This window comes from Pavona decussata, unplaced genomic scaffold (assembly GCF_977016875.1).
Source record: "Pavona decussata unplaced genomic scaffold, jaPavDecu1.1 SCAFFOLD_16, whole genome shotgun sequence".
Lineage (NCBI taxonomy): Eukaryota > Metazoa > Cnidaria > Anthozoa > Scleractinia > Agariciidae > Pavona > Pavona decussata.
In genome coordinates, this window is record NW_028145439.1 from 4623944 (window position 1) to 4640000 (window position 16057).

At 40.3% G+C, this 16057-nt stretch overlaps 3 protein-coding genes across 8 annotated transcripts in view; all 3 read left to right on the forward strand.

Moving 5' to 3' along the window:
- LOC146487469 (putative skeletal organic matrix protein 5) overlaps window positions 1-12959 on the forward strand; it is a 133240-nt gene extending 120281 nt beyond the window's left edge. For 2 of the 6 annotated variants that reach the window (XM_085088218.1, XM_085088210.1), the window contains 3 exons: window positions 10739-10781; window positions 11490-11625; window positions 12429-12959. In XM_085088218.1, the coding sequence (XP_084944344.1) occupies window positions 10739-10781; window positions 11490-11625; window positions 12429-12947 (698 nt within the window). In that variant the 3' untranslated portion in view covers window positions 12948-12959. Of the gene's footprint in view, window positions 1-8261; window positions 8495-10451; window positions 10496-10738; window positions 10782-11489; window positions 11626-12428 lie in introns of those variants that run through there. The other 4 variants (XM_085088248.1, XM_085088226.1, XM_085088236.1 and 1 more) reach the window with 4 other exon arrangements.
- On the forward strand, window positions 21-3423 carry LOC146487480 (uncharacterized). The gene has a single exon (XM_085087838.1). The coding sequence runs from the start codon at window positions 26-28 to the stop codon at window positions 3017-3019; it is 2994 nt and encodes a 997-aa protein (XP_084943964.1). The 5' UTR covers window positions 21-25; the 3' UTR covers window positions 3020-3423.
- The window catches only part of LOC146487481 (putative skeletal organic matrix protein 5), an 88939-nt gene continuing 77664 nt past the window's right edge, over window positions 4783-16057 (forward strand). The window contains exons 1-2 of the mRNA XM_085088477.1: window positions 4783-5723; window positions 5820-6040. Coding sequence (XP_084944603.1) covers window positions 5609-5723; window positions 5820-6040 — 336 coding nt within the window. The 5' untranslated portion in view covers window positions 4783-5608. The remainder of the gene's footprint in view (window positions 5724-5819; window positions 6041-16057) is intronic.

The following is a 16057-nucleotide window of genomic DNA, read 5'->3' on the forward strand; positions in this document are numbered from 1 at the left end:
TAAACAGCTGGAAGAAATGGAAAGCATGAAATTTGCGCGAAAGCTTTCAAAGCAAGAACAAGACGAGTATCATGGTCCTGTTCATTACATTCCACATCACGCTGTACTGAGGCCAGACAAGAAGAGTACACTTGTTCGAATTGTTTTCAATTCATCCTCTGCATTTCAAGGACATACGCTGAACGATTACTGGAAAAAGGGTCCCGACCTTTTAAACGGCATGTTTGGGGTTGTCTTAAGATTTAGAGAGAAGGAAGTTGCAGTAGTGGGAGACATCTCCAAGATGTATCATCGGATCCTTATTCCCGAAAGAGATCAACATGTCCACCGCTTTCTATGGATAAATATGGAAACAGAAAAAGAGCCTGACACTTTTGTCAAAACAGTCCTGACATTTGGGGACAAGCCTGCACCCGCCATGGCGCAAATAGCTCTAAGAAAAACAGCGCAAGAGAACAAGGAAGGCTACCCAGAAGCTACCAAAGTGCTCACGAACAATACGTACATGGATGACATCTGTGAGTCTGTAGAGACAGAAAAGGAAGCTCGGAAATTAACAAGTGACATAGACAATGTTTTGAAGACGGGAAGATTCAAAGTTAAAGAGTGGATCTCTAACAAGGTGCTCAAAGAGAAAGTGAATGGTGACACAGAGAAGGAAATTGATATGTTTAAAGGAGATGAGGAGAAGGTCCTGGGAACCCTGTGGAATTTTAAAACAGACAAGTTCCACTTCAGAGTGACAGCAGACTTACTGAAGCTAGAAAACAGTCCAAACCATGTACAGAAGATTACCAAAAGAATGATCCTGAGTCAAGTCGCTCGCATATACGATCCGATTGGATTTGCAGCAGCGTTCATCGTGAGAACAAAGATAGGAATGCAAAGACTGTGGCAGCTGGGACTGGAGTGGGATGACGAGGTACCACTTGCAGTCCAGGAAAGCTGGATTTCACTCTTCCAGGAAATTAGGGAACTAGACAGTGTGTCCTTCGAGAGATGTTTAACGGTAGTCAATGCTGTGGAACCGCCAATGTTATGCGTTTTCGCTGACGCATCGCAAGACGCACTAGGAGCATGTGCCTACGCGCGCCAGAGAAAGGATCACAATACTTACGCAGTGAAGTTCATCGCAGCAAAGTCTCGAGTATCCCCGCTGAAACAGCTGACAATTCCGCGCTTGGAGCTACAAGCAGCCGTTCTCGCAAGTCGCCTGGCTAAATCTATTCAGGAAGAATCTAGGAAACAGTTCAAAGATGTTAAGTTCTTTACCGACAGTACGATCACCTTGGCCTGGATTCAAAGTCCATCAGGCAGGTTTAAACCGTTCGTCTCCTCGAGAGTGGGAGAAATTCAAAGTAACACAGATCCAAACCAGTGGAAGCATATACCCAGTGAGGATAATGTAGCTGACGACCTGTCGCGAGGGATCCGCGTTAATGAGTTACAAGGCAGATTGAAGAATGGCCCGGAGTTCTTATACCTACCAGAAAGTCAATGGCCGATTACGACAGCCCCGCCAACCCCGAATGTGGACATGGAACGCCGTCAGATGCAGATACTGACCGCAGTCACAGCACCGAAAGCTGGCAATGGTATTGACCCACAGAAGTTCTCAAGCTGGAGAAAACTGATCCGTGTGACGGCACGAATACGCAGACTAGCAGTAAAGATACGGCTAAGAAAATACGACCAACAGGGACAAGAAGGACCGCTGACCCCTGAAGAGCTTCAGCAAGCACAGACAACCCTATACAGCCGACTGGATAAAGGTGAATTCAAATCGCTCAGCCCGTTCAAAGATGAAAACGGAGTTATCAGAGTTGGAGGAAGAGTGGATGAAGCTATCGTGTCCTATGAAACTAGGCACCCCGCCCTTCTTCCAAGTGATTACCGGATCTTCCTGCTGGTAACAAGACACGCTCATCAGTACGGACACTCCGGTGTAGCAGCGACCACAGCCAAAACGAGAGGGAAGTTTTGGATCTTGAAAGCGAACAAGATAAGCAAGTCCGTGAAATCTAAGTGTGGATTCTGCCGCAAAATGGCACATAAGGCTGAGACGCAACTAATGGCAGACCTTCCTGTTCTCCGCTTAGCACCACACACACCGCCATTTTACTACACCACGTGTGATTACTTTGGTCCCTATAACGTTAAAATAGGGAGAAACAAGACGGCTAAGCACTATGACGTCATCTTCACGTGTTTAAACACCCGAGCTGTCCATCTAGAATTAGCAGTTGACCTAACTACAATGGAGTTTCTCCAAGTTCTTCGTAGATTCTTTTCAATCCGGGGATATCCAGCAGTGATATTGAGCGATAACGGAACACAGATGGTTGGGGCCGCTAACAAACTGAGAGAGATGGTGAAACACCTAGATGACAATCAGTTACGCGAGTTTGGTGGAGAAAAGAGCATTAAGTGGATCTTCAGAACGCCAGCTGCGCCGCACCAAAACGGATGCGCGGAAGCCCTTATAAAGAGCTGTAAGAGGTCACTGAAGATTGCAAGCGGCGAACAACTTCTGACGCCTTTCGAGTTATACACCTGCCTTCTAGAGATCACGAACCTGTTGAATCAACGTCCCATCGGGCGCATCCCCAATGATCCAGACGACGGAGCTTACCTGTGTCCGAACGACATGCTCCTTGGAAGAGCAACTCCGGAGGTGCCACAAGGTCCGTTTAAGGACACAAGAAATTCCCGTAAGCGAGTAGAGTTCGTGCAAAGAATCGTCGATTCATTCTGGAAACGATGGACTAGGGATGTCTTTCCCAACCTAGTACCAAGAAAGAAATGGCATGTTGAGAACCACAATGTCGAAGTTGATGACATAGTTACGGTGGCCGATAATAACGCTGTGAGAGGCAAGTGGGCTGTAGGCAGAATAACCAAAGTATACCCTGGAGCTGACGGACGCGTTCGAAACGTTACAGTTAAGACAGCCACCGGAGAATACAGCCGTCCAGTAACAAAGATTGCGGTAATTCACCCTGTTGAAGGCGATGACTAAACGAACATTTGCTATGATAAGGACTACGCCCTTATCGGGGCGGAGAGTGTTTCGTTAACACAATGAATTATTAACTTGATTTCCTGATTGAATTTGATTGACACTAAGTTACGTAATCAAGCCACGTGAATAGGCCTGCTCTCGGTTCAGATATTTTAGATTCGAAGATACGTGCATGTTTTGCTGACCCGTCTTCTGTTACACCGTGAACTGTTTTATCTGTTGCTGACCCGTGAAACAATCCTACTAGACATCGTCAAAGAAGTAAGTTCCAGTGCTGTAATTCTAGCTGATAGTTTTACTCGTGTTTATGTACCGATGGATTCTGTTCAGTTTCTCAAATGTATTTCGTTCTTTTCTTTAGATCGAATGATATATTGGAATAAATTATACGATTTGCGTAACTAGCTGGATTGCCTGTCTGGTTTAATGGGCCAGTCATACACCAAGCTGGTAAACTGCATCATTCTCGGGTGTAGGCCTTCGAACAAATTGACTATCTCGTCAAGATTGACAGGCATATCATATTTGATATGCATTAGAACCAGGGCGGACATTCTACTCTCTCGCATGGTACACCTCATGTAGTTGTTCAACCTCCTCATTGTGCTTTTTCTTCCGCCATTATTGATCTGCAAAGGGGGTTCGTTCGAACCCCTCGAAACCCCTCTCCTACGCGCCTGGATATTAAAGTACTGCTATTAAAAATGACAGTTACAAGCTTTTCTGAAGATGGCGTACGGCTCAGATTTACCGTCAACTGAAGTCACCAACAACAGTTCTATTATTAAAAACTAATCTGGATGTTCACACTAGGCATACTACTGAGTCTACTGATACTCCTGGGTTCAAATAATTTACTAATCAACAGTCTTTATAAAAGTGAGTACTATTAAACAGAACATTAAACAATCTATTGATATAGTTCTGAGTACAACCACTTTGTAGAAAACTACTCCCCCACGGATGACTCAGTAGTGAGACTGTTACGTTTTTATATTAATTTGAACTTGAGCAAACATAGGTGTCTACTTCAGTTTATATTCATTATTGCTTTTCTAACAGATATGCTTCATTTCCTCAGTTGTTGTTAATATAAAATGCAGATTTCGACCTCAGTATGTTAAACAAATTAAAAGTGGTTAGGAAAATCGCATTAAATAAAATTGAAATAATATTCAATTTCTTCATCTGTTTCTGTATTGAGCCACTTTCAATTTCCCCTACTAGCCAATTATTGCTGGTGACCCCCCCTCCCCCCTCCTTCACTCAATTTTTTTTGGTAGCCTCCCCCCCCCCCCCCCCCCTTAGTGCCATTTTTTTCTCGTGCCCTCTAAGGTTATTACATTCATACGGAAACCATTAGCAGACTTACATAAATTCTATTAAAAAAGTAATTGCTTTTAGTCTTGACTGAATATAAATATTATGAGGTTGCTGTGACAGTGTCATCATCCATTAATGCATGATGGCACCTAAGAATTTATAATGTTTCACTATTTTTATTTTGTTCTCATCAATGCTAACAGAAAGATCTTCAAGATTAACTTTCTATATGGATGAAATAAAATAAAATTGGTTTTATTAGGACGTAGAGTTAGTTCATTAGCTTTGAACCTGGTAGCCACGAGGGAGAGTTCTCGGTTAACGGTCAGTTAGTTCAGCGATATTATTGTGTTGAAAAAATATATATATTAGTGTCATCTGCCAAACGGATGAAAGAGAGATACTAGTTAGAGAATTTCTTGACGCCCTCGCTATTCTCTCGTCTTTTCCAAATCTCTTAACAGTCTATTCTGCTCCTCTCATTCGCCTTCTTGTCCCTCCTTACTCTGCTCTTTCACACCAGGGAACACGATTTTATACATTCATATAGAACAAAAGCAACAATAAGCACTGAAGATCCGGGGTTTTTTTTCTTCAAAAAATACAGAAGAATAATAAACCTTAATTAGGAAGTATTTCATTAATTATGGAGCATGTTGTGTAAAATCTAAAAATAATTTAAAATGCCAGCACATCACGACATACCACACGTAGTGGAAAATATCAAGACGGATGTTCTCGTTAATAAACAGAACACAACAAAACTTAATATCTTGGTTTGCATAGTCAAGGAATACACTTTGTTAAAAAACTGGATAATATAATTTCTTGGCATGGTTGTTAAAAAAATTATTCCACTCGCGCTTGTTGGATATTGGATGATTATTACCAACTTGGCGGCGCCTAGCCGATTGTAGTACCATATCATAACAAACGCGCGTTTGTGGAATAAATTATTTCAACTGTTTTCTTACTGTGAACGGTGTTTACACAATATTCAATTCTCGTACAGTAGAAAAGAATATTTCATTGGGAACTACCACTTCTGGGATTCATCCATCTGGGAAGTAGAAAATGTGACTGAAATCCTATATTAATTAATTATGTAAAGGAACGAATTGCGACTTATTTATGGCAGAGGAAGTACCAACAGCCTGTCGACGCACGAGGGCTGACATCATTTAGCAGGTGCATCACAGTTGTTTTCTGCAGAAGATAAATTGACGAGATCGCGGTTTCACACTCAGTCTCTTATCGTTCGTTATGTCCAGTTGGTGGCTGAATTTTCTGGCCTTTCCAGCCAGTTGCAGTTTACTTTTATTCGCATTTGTGGTGGCAAACTCTGACTTCTGTGGAAGTGTTTTTGAAACTCAACCTGGTAAGTAGACTAAAGATAATCACTTTGTTATATCCTTTCTTTTAGTTGTCCGGCCATATGCAAAGATGAAATGATCATATTTCCTTTTTTTAACAGACCATGCTCTAGTCGGCCACGCTATTAAAACGACTGTTGTTGGTGACGAGTTCGATTGCCAGCTAAAATGCATTGCCAATGGTAGTTGCAAGTCTTTTAACGTGCACCCAAGCAGTTCCAAAGCAAACCGCTGCATTTGTGAACTAAACAACAAAACTCGGCAGATGAAACCAAAAGATTTCAAACCGAAGAAAGGATCGACATACTATGGCTCTGTAAAGGTAAGACTAAGCCAATATACCCACTAGTTGCTGGACTCCATTGTCATAACTAATTAGGGACCTTAACATTTGAATAAGCCTACAAGATTAAGAAGACAAACTCCAAATATCAAACAACTGAAAACGTCCACAGAACTCTCTCTCTCTCTCTCTCCTGATGCTTGCCAGGAGGTAAGGAGACTGTAGCGAAACAAGATTGGTGTAACGAGTGATTATCTAAAGCACGCTGACTAGATCTCGACACCGTTCAGTTTAGTGTAAACGGTAAACTGGTCCTGATGTTAGAATTGCTGAAAATAAATTTTTAAAATCATTAACATAAGGCAAGATACACCAGCCAACGAATACACACAGGCGTCATAATCCAATAATTCCTATAAGGCATTCAGCGGCCTTTTTTTCATTTTTTCGCTGGTAAAAACTCTTCCATGATCTTAGATAATAGTACATGTTTTAAAATTTGTGTAGTTTGGCGCCACTAAGAACTCAGCGCAAGAACAAAACGGCATCCTCGTACGCCCTGAAACGTAAGGAAAAGAGAAATCTCCTTTCCTTTTGCGCTAATTAAAGACTGCGCCAAGCGTTGCTGACTCAACTTTTTTTGGCACTAACCATTCTATGCTTAACGCGAATTCCTTTCCTACAAAAGAATTAATAGACTATTTAGATTTATCGGATTTGAACAAAATTTGGCCCTAGTGTTCGTCGCACATCAATGCACCAAATTAATCTTCATAATAATTAATAAATGTTTATCTGTGATGGTTCTGAGGTGTGTCAGGCTTAGTATATGCAATCGTTTGATTAATTTTACCAGCTCCTTCCCCCCATCAAAAGGGCACTGTTATTACGGTTCGGTTATCGCTCGTCAGTGGAGGACGCCGAAGCGAGGTGAAAGCACTTGGTCGCCGCCATGAATGACTTCAGTTTTTCATCCAAAGACATCCGATCAAGTTTTTATCTTTTGACAAAAATAATCTTTGCTGTCTTTTGTAAGAAAAGAAAATTCACCTTAAGGAATTTCCTTTATAGCTGTAGCACTTGATTTCCAAGTACTTTTGGCACAAACAGTCCAGCTTAAATAGTCCAACTTAAAAGAACCTGAAAGAACTCGTTGTTGCTGCAGAAGTAGAAAACGAAGAAACCGACTAAAATGTAGAAATGGCGCGCTCAGTCAATGAGGAGCAGGTATTTTTGCCGCGCGGCCGATCAGGAGTGAGTAATTTTGCCCTCGGTGAAAGGAAAACTAAGATAAAAAACGTCCTCTGTTTCGACCAGAATCAGCATTCACAAATTTTTCCCTTTATGTTATAAAATTTCAAAATTCCCAATATTATTCCTTTGGCGTCTTTGACAACCATCAAAAAGGTTTACAAACCATTTTCTCAGGAACCAGTGGAAGAATCAAGGAAGCCTCGCACACTTCGTTAGCTTATTATCTTGTGATTGATAAAGCTTAGTTTGTTTGGATATTTTCAATAACGCAAAGGTTCGTAATTCACTTCAGTAAACAGTAAGTTACTCAGTTTTCAGTCTAAAGGCTTCCGCGCTCCTATATAAACAAAATAGGCTTCCAAAATCTCTATTTCAGATTATTCATTTAGCTTTACGGTTAAATATTTGAAACCCGATGCAATTTGCAGGAATGTCTCACACATTGCAATTCACTCACAACACAGGTGTCCTGTATTGACATTGGCCGACAGCGCCATGGAGAGATGTCGACCGCAAGTAGCGGCCACTGTCACCCGGGATACGCAGGGAAAAAATGCGCTGGTAAGTAACACTTCTACATTCATAAGACGGGTAATCATTATACTTTTAATGTTTAGGCTTGAACCAAAAAAAAAGATCCTTGCCTGGCAACCCTTAATCTCGTTCCCAGTTGTTTGTCTTCGTATCCGAAGAGTGAGAAGATTTTGGTACGAGATTAGGCAGCCCTTAGTGAAGTGGTAAGATTGTAAATTGAAACCTTCAGAAAAACACAAAGGGGACCGGGTGTTAGGTTATGTACCAACAGCTAATAAGAGTTAGTTTCTAAAGAAACTATGACGCTGCGTCGGTGGGGAGTGAAAACGAATGTTTGATTTTATCAAGAGCGGTTGATGAAGTAATTGGTCACCGAAAAGAGATTCGCACGCTTACGTTTCGAGCGTTAGCCGTTCGTCAAAGCCTTGATTAAGGGCCAACGCTCGAAACGCAGCTCTAGAATCTCTTTTGGGTGGCCAATTTACCTTATCAACCGGTTGATAAAGCCAAGTATTTTGTGTCTAGACAGATCTACCTCGCTATTCAATGATCATCGGCGGGGCCCAAAAAAAGGCAGTTAAGGCTTAATTGGTCGGTATTTTGTCTCGTCTTCTGGTAGCAGTAGTGATATAGTTCCAAGGTATTACTGTGTTTGTCTGATTACCGTACGGCGCGCGTGTAGGGAGGGCGCTTAATCGAAGGTAAGTGTTTAATTTTGAATTGCAGAGCCGGAAATACTGCGTAACTGTGTGAAAGATACTGTAGACGCAACAAGTGTCGGCCTGTGTTCCTCCTAACATTTCACGCGCTTTTAGCATCCAAAAAAATCCATTTTAAAGCTTGCTGTAAAGGCTGATATTTATTCTTCCTGCTAGCTTGCCTAGTGAATTCGAAGTTGAATCGGCGAGAAAGGCGAGGCGGGAGTCAACCTGCTTGCGATGTTTGCTTTTAGACGAACTAAACCGGGACCACTACGTTTCTGTCAGTTCAAATAACCGGAGAGTTTGAATATTATGACTTAATTTAAGCGAAAATCTATAAAGCTGTAGAAAGCTGGAGAGTAAACGACTTTTGAAATCCTTAAAACTTTTATTACGTGTAGCTAAGTTAGGTGTTTTTCTTCCGTGTCGAAGTTTAACGAATTAGACTCGTTTAATTTGTATCCTTATATGTTGACATAATCAAACTTTATCGGTCGGTCAAACACTGCCAGTGTTGGAGACATTTTGTAACTACGCCGCAGATTTTTCTAACCAATGTTGGATCAAAAATTCTTCTTTTTGCTTTCCAATTAAGCGATTTGCTCTTTTTATTGTTATGGAATTCAGTTCTTCGGAGATGAAATTGACAGCAAGATGAATTAAGCTCGCAGCTTTTACTTCCTTCAGCAAATAATGTTACTAAAATAAGTCGTCACACGTATTGTTTAATTACTAACATCATTTGTTGCGGAAGCTTTGTTGATAAATTCACCTCCGAACAGGTGAATCCATAACAATCAACTTTCTGTTGCTATCGCCCCGATAGTGCTCTTTTTATCTTTCAAAAACAGCCTTCTGCACCGCGTCCGCCCCAAAATCGGATGAGCGGGAACGTTAATTGTTACTTGAGGTCGGCGCCATTTTAGAGTTCAATAATTAGTAAGAGAGAATGGTCTTTCTTGTGTACAAAAATTGAACCTTGTGCTAATAATTTAGCGGACAGAATTCCTATACAAACCATGAATACATGTCGCGCCATTATTGAAATATTGTTGTGTCTTGACGGAGAAAACGAAATTATCTGAATTAATTACCGTCATATTTCGGACCTGTCAGTATATTGATTAATATAATTGACTAGGCTGAACTAGTGGTTGCCGTAGACAAATTTCTTTTCTCTGAAATAATCTTCGCAATGCTATTTAATTAAGTGTTACTATTAAAGAAAAAGTGCGAATCTCGAGTGATTCATTTCAAAACCGACTTATCCTCAAGAAAGAAAACATTATCGTGAATGAATTAAAAGTTACTAGAAATGTGGTTAACTTTGATTGGCTGTAGCTGACTGCTGCCAGGAAAATTTTCGCGTTCCAAAACATCCCCAACAGAATTGAGGTGGACCCTATATCATAACAACTCATTTGAGACACTGCATGAGCGGGAACATTAGGAACGCTTATCAACAGTGTAATCGACAAAATGCGAGTGCTCCGTAACGTTTGGTTCTTTGTACTCGTGATTGTAACCACCGAGGTCGCGTGGCAGACTTCCTCAAACATTGTCGAGAAAGCCATAAAATCTCTGTGAAACAAGTTTGATAAGCTCTTCTCAAACTCATTAATAATTCATGCAGTCAAAAGCCAATAAATGACCTCCATTTCGGTCAGGTGGATGAATCTTGATACCCCAATGAAACACCAGATGAAACACCACCAGGTTTTCATCTGAGATGAAACATGTTTTTCATCTGAGATCAAACATTTGCATTTTAATGAGATTAATTTCTTATTGTTTCATTTGAGAAGACATGTCAAAAACTCGGGCTTCGTGCTTTATCACGGGTTCCAAATACCTCGAAACAGATGAAAGCACTCGGCCTGCGGCCTCGTGCTTTCATCTGTTTCTCGGTATTTGGAACCCGTGATAAAGCACTCGCCCTCGTTTTTGACATATTACATAGCTGCCGTAAATGCCATTTCTCAAGGGAAACCCGCCGTCAAGCCTGGTAAATTTTGCGCAGATCATTATAAGAAAGATTAATTGGCGCGCGCTTCTCGCTTCGAGTCTCCAAGAGGCACAGGCGACGATGAAATGACTCGGCTATGCTTGTGGCGCGACCGCGCATACAGAAGGGAAGGGTTGTTCTTCCGTGTAAAACTAATGGGAAAATTTCTAGCTCTAACTATATTTTTTGCCTTTCTCTGTGTACTTGTTTCTTAACGTTTTTCTATCGTTTTCTTTTCGGCAGGAAAGTCCTTTGTCTCGTGCAAGGAAATTTACAATAACCACAAGTAAGTAAAAAAATTTCCAGACAACCGTTCAGTCTCAACAGCAATAAGTAAAGAAATGCAAAAGCGCTTGGCATCTTTTATTGTTTGTTTGTTTGTTTTTTTTTTTGTATATTTTAGCAGTTATTTAACAAATCGAATGTGGTTTAGCGTGGTCTGTACTCTCATTGACAACGATATTCGTCATCACAGTGGTCAAAATGTTGCGCCTCGTGAGTCTACAACAAATGTACCACAATATCAACGTCAAAGAAAATTTTTACGATAGCTGTCAAAATTTCCGCGCGCTGATTGACGCGAGCAGCGTTGTCTAGACTCTTATCGACAACGGAAAATTAGCCAATCAGATTGCGAGATTAGAAGCAGTTGTGGTAAAAATAATGATGGCACAACTCAAGATATGTTAAATGAGGGAGATAATGTTGTTTCATGCACGGCTCATACTGATATTGTGAAATTTTAACAGAGCTTCCTTTAGTCAAACATTTGCAATTTTTTTTCATTGTTATTAAGTGAGCGTTTTGCACCTTTCGGATATTTGGTAGCAGATTCCCTCCATATCTACGTCAAAAAGGAAGGAAGGATAAACTCGATTCATTATCGCCACAATAGAATGCCGACAGATATTTAAGTAAAAATCAGAATTTTGTCGTATTTTTCTTAGAGGTCAAGCTTAGTGCAGAAAGGAATGCAATTCTTTTTTTTTATTAGGTCCCAAGGAAACAAAGCTTATTTACTCCAAATGCCCTCTGGGAAGGTTCCTGTGTACTGTCACATGTCACGCCATGGGCTTGGAGCATGTGGAGGAGGCGGATGGACGCTGGTCATGAAAATTGATGGCAATATGGTATTACATGAAAACCAACTGTTTGCTGACGTGTATGTAGGAATAGGCACATCAATATAATCTTGATCCGTACATTTGAAATAATGGCGAAAATGTCTTTTGTACCTCGACGAGTTGTCAGTGTGGATTCTCAGTTTTAAATTATTGAGCGTTCAATCTCCGCCGGGAAATCATTCAAAATCTGCTTTCTTAAAATACTCGAAGAATGTTAATGAAGGTGATGAAAGTGATTCGAAAATTGAATTCCGAATGCTTTCAAAGCAGATTTATTACAATAAACTTTCGACAAATTGTTTTTCGACAGATGGATATGTGAATAATGTAACTTACTGCAATTTTCCACACATCCGCTCACCTTAAATAATTTAAAATCTTCTTTCTCATGCCAAAAAGATTGGACAAAGACGGCAATGAAATTGAGTAGAGAAACTCAGAATGCAGTCAAAACGGATTTGTCAAAGCAAACTTTCGACAGATTGGTGGAAATGGGAAAGGTGTAACTTACTGTAATTTTCCTACACGTTTTATTTTTTATTTATTTTTTTTTTTTACTCAGCTGCGCCAACGTTTCACATTCACGTTTATTATTTTGACCATCCGCTCTCCGGAAATCGTTCAAAATCTGTTTTCTCAAGATCCTTATAAAATATTAACGAAGGTCATGAAAGTAATTCGATAAACTCCGAATACTTTCAAGCCAGATTTATCAAAGTAAGCTTTCGGCTATTGTTTTTTAAAGGTGGATATGTAAATGTTGTAACTTATTGTAATATTCCTGCATGTTTTCTTTTATTTCCACACAGCGAACATTTCACTTCAATTCCAAATTCTGGAGCAACAAGGTCGACTTCAACCTTCCAGGAGGAAAGACTTTGTTTGACAAACACGAGACAAAGCTACCAACCTACTGGAACACACCGTTCTCTAAGATCTGTCTCGGTATGAAGATCGGACATCAGACAAGATTCATTGTCATCACCAAGCACGCCAACTCCCTGTACTCACTAATTGCTGATGGTAATTACAGCGCCACCTCACTGGGTCGTGACACGTGGAAGTCACTGATTGGATCGTCAGCCTCCCTGCAGCCCAACTGTAACAAGGAAGGGTTTAACTGTATGTCTGACGAAAGTGGCTATGGCATAGCAAGAATCGGTTTCCTTGGTAATAACGAAAACAACTGTGTATCTTCTGACTCCAGAATCGGGTTTGGTACGGGAGGGTTACACGACGACTCCAACACGTGTGGAAACGAGGCTATGCACGGTGTAGATAACGGACACAGGCACATCAAAGCCATGGGCTACATTCTGGTGCAGTAACAATCACAAGGAACTAAGCCTTAGTTCCTTGTGCTTTGTCACAAAGGCTATAAGCCATAAGTAAAGTATAGAACAAAGAATTGTAATCAATCCTTTGATGATGATGATGATGATGATAATGATAATAATAATAATAATAATAATAATAATAATAATAATAATCAATAGGTTCTTTAATAACCCCTTTTACATCATAACGAAGTCTCAATGCTTTTTACAGTACAAGTCCTTTTATATAAAGCCCTAATCTGAAAACGCTCTCTTCATGAAAAGAAAAGATTTCAATCTTGATTTTAAACAGTCCACATTGGAACATAGTTTAATGATGCTTAGCAAATCGTTCTAAAGCCTTGGTGCAATGACCGAGAAAGACCTGTTGCCGTAAGAGGCCTTTTTAGTCTTTGGGAAAGACAGCAGATTTGAACTACTTGACCATAGCGGACGATGACGCGTGTAATGAAATGAAAAGCAAATTAAAGCTTTCTCTTTCAAAAACAACAAATGCAACACAAAATATTTACTGGTTGTTCTGTACTTTACCAAGAAACGTCTATGTAGTTTTATATAATTAGTGTCCTTATCGGAAGAAATAAAATTGGTGATGGGATTAACGTGAGTGGTAAAGGGATTGACAAAATATAAAATGACAAGGGATAGTTTTTGAAGCAAGTTATTTGCCCAATGTAAGAAAATTAAGTTTTCATGAGACTGTCCCTCTAACTCCACTGTCCTGTGCAATGATGCGCAATGCACTTGGGGTTGGGGGGGGGGGGGGGGGGGGGCAATGGTTCTCAGCACATGAAAGCCATGGGCTATATCTAGGTGCAACTGTTGAGCGCTGGAACTCGCAGCAACAGTAATGTTGACAACACTAACGGTCTTAACAAGGCAACAAGTGTTAATCATTGTACTCAGCTGTTTAAAAAATATCGTAAATAAGGGGGCGTAAAACTAAAACTGAGATCAAATGAAGATTTCCATGCTTACAAGATCCAAAATGTTTTTTTTTTTTTATGATCTTGTTGTTGCTGTTCTCCTTTACATGCTTGAACAAAAGCAATACCACTGGCATGGTGCGGGAGCTCATAATAGGAGAAACTTTAAAAAGATAATAATAAAGAAAACACTCTCAGATTCTTGCTCAGACTCGTGTTCCCATAAGTGTTCTCCATCTGGATATATCGGGTCAGAATTGGAGAAGATAGAAGTGGTTGTGGCGGGAACATCCCGAAGAGGTATGGTCGGGTATGTAAAAGACTCGAGTGTGCTGACTAGTACAGTTTTTTCACAGAGCCAAGTGTTTCACATACAACCTCGTTTCCAAGGTTTTTTTTTTTTATCTCCCCACCCCAGGGGGTTCGAGTGGGAAACGGAGAACAGCTGTAGGACCAGCCTCGTTCCCAGAGCCTACGATTTTGAAAACCGTGGGGGCTCTGGAGACGAGAATGCTGTATAGGACAGAATGCTTTTGTGCATGGCTAAATTCAGGAAGAGAAACTATAAGGTGTTCGCGATATTCAAATGTTGTCAGGGCCTCTATTGGAATATCAATATTGAGCTTCACAGTGAGGCGTACGGAACACAAACAAAGGAAATTGAATAAATTGAAACTTATTTTTGTATTTCTGTTGTTTGTGTCCTCTAGGTCTCGCATTCAAGCTGAATTTTAATTTTTATATCTTCGATGCAAATTGCAGTAATAACAGTATTTACTCGACCAATTAGCGCCAATTTTACTTTTTGGACATCAATTATATGGCCGCTGTATAATTGTGGACACTGATTTATTGACCCTAGCAGGCTGTTCACTCGCGCACTAAACGTCCTCTTATTACTAAGAACATGTTTTTATTTTTCATTACATTCAGGAGGGATTTAGGATTGTAATTAGTCTAGATACAAAAACAATTTATGATGAGATGGACCGGGTGCTAGGTTATGTACCAACAGCTAATAAGAGTTAGTTTCTAAAGAAACTATGGCGCTGCGTCGGTGGGGAGTGGAAACGAATGTTTGATTTTATCAAGAGCGGTTGATGAAGTAATTGGTCACCGAAAAGAGATTCGCACGCTTACGTTTCGAGCGTTAGCCGTTCGTCAAAGCCTTGATTAAGGGCTAAAGCTCGAAACGCAGCTCTAGAATCTCTTTTGGGTGGCCAATTTACCTTATCAACCGGTTGATAAAGCCAAGTATTTGTGTCTAGACAGATCTACCTCGCTATTCAATGATCATCGGCGGGGCCCAAAAAAAAAAAGGCAGTTAAGGCTTAATTGGTCGGTATTTTGTCTCGTCTTCTGGTAGCAGTAGTGATATAGTTCCAAGGTATGACTGTGTTTGTCTGATCGCCGTACGACGCGCGTGTTGGGAGGGCGCTTAATCAAAGGTAAGTGTTTAATTTTTAATTGCAGAGGAAATACTGCGTAACTGTGTGAAAGATACTGTAGACGCAACAAGTGTCAGCCTGTGTTCCCCTTAACTTTTTACGCGCTTTTAACATGCAGAAAAATCCATTTAAAAGCTTGCTGCAAAGGGTGGTTTCTATTCTTCTGGCTAACTTCCCTAGCGAGGTTGAATCGGCGAGAAAGGCGAGGCGGGAGTCAACCTGCTTGCGATGTGTGCTTTTGGACGAACTAAACGGCCGGGATCACTACGTTTCTGTCAGTTCAAATAACCGAAGAGTTTAAATATTATGACTTAATTTAAGCGAAAATCTATAAACCTGTAGAAAGCGGAAGAGTAAACGACTTTAATTTTGAAATTCTGAAAACTTTCATTACGTGTGGTTAAGTTAGGTGTTTTTCTTCCGTGTCGAAGTTTAACGAATTAGACTCGTTTGTATCCTTATATGTTGACATAATCAAACTTTATCGGTCGGTCAAACACTGCCAGTGTTGGGGACGTTTTTTACCACGCTGCAGATTTCTCAAAAGAATTTTTTTCTAATATTGGATCAAAAATTCTTCTTTTTGCTTTTCAATTAAGCGATTTGCTCTTTTTATTGTTATGGAATTTAGTTCTTCGGAGTTGAAATTGACAGCAAGATGAATTAAGCTCGCAGCTTTTTCTTCCTTCAGCAAATAATGTTACTAAAATAAGTCGTCACACGTATT

Coding starts and splice junctions, on each gene's coding strand:
- LOC146487480 (XM_085087838.1), top strand. CDS start 26: ATGAAATTTGCGCGAAAGCTTTCAAAGCAAGAACAAGACGAGTATCAT.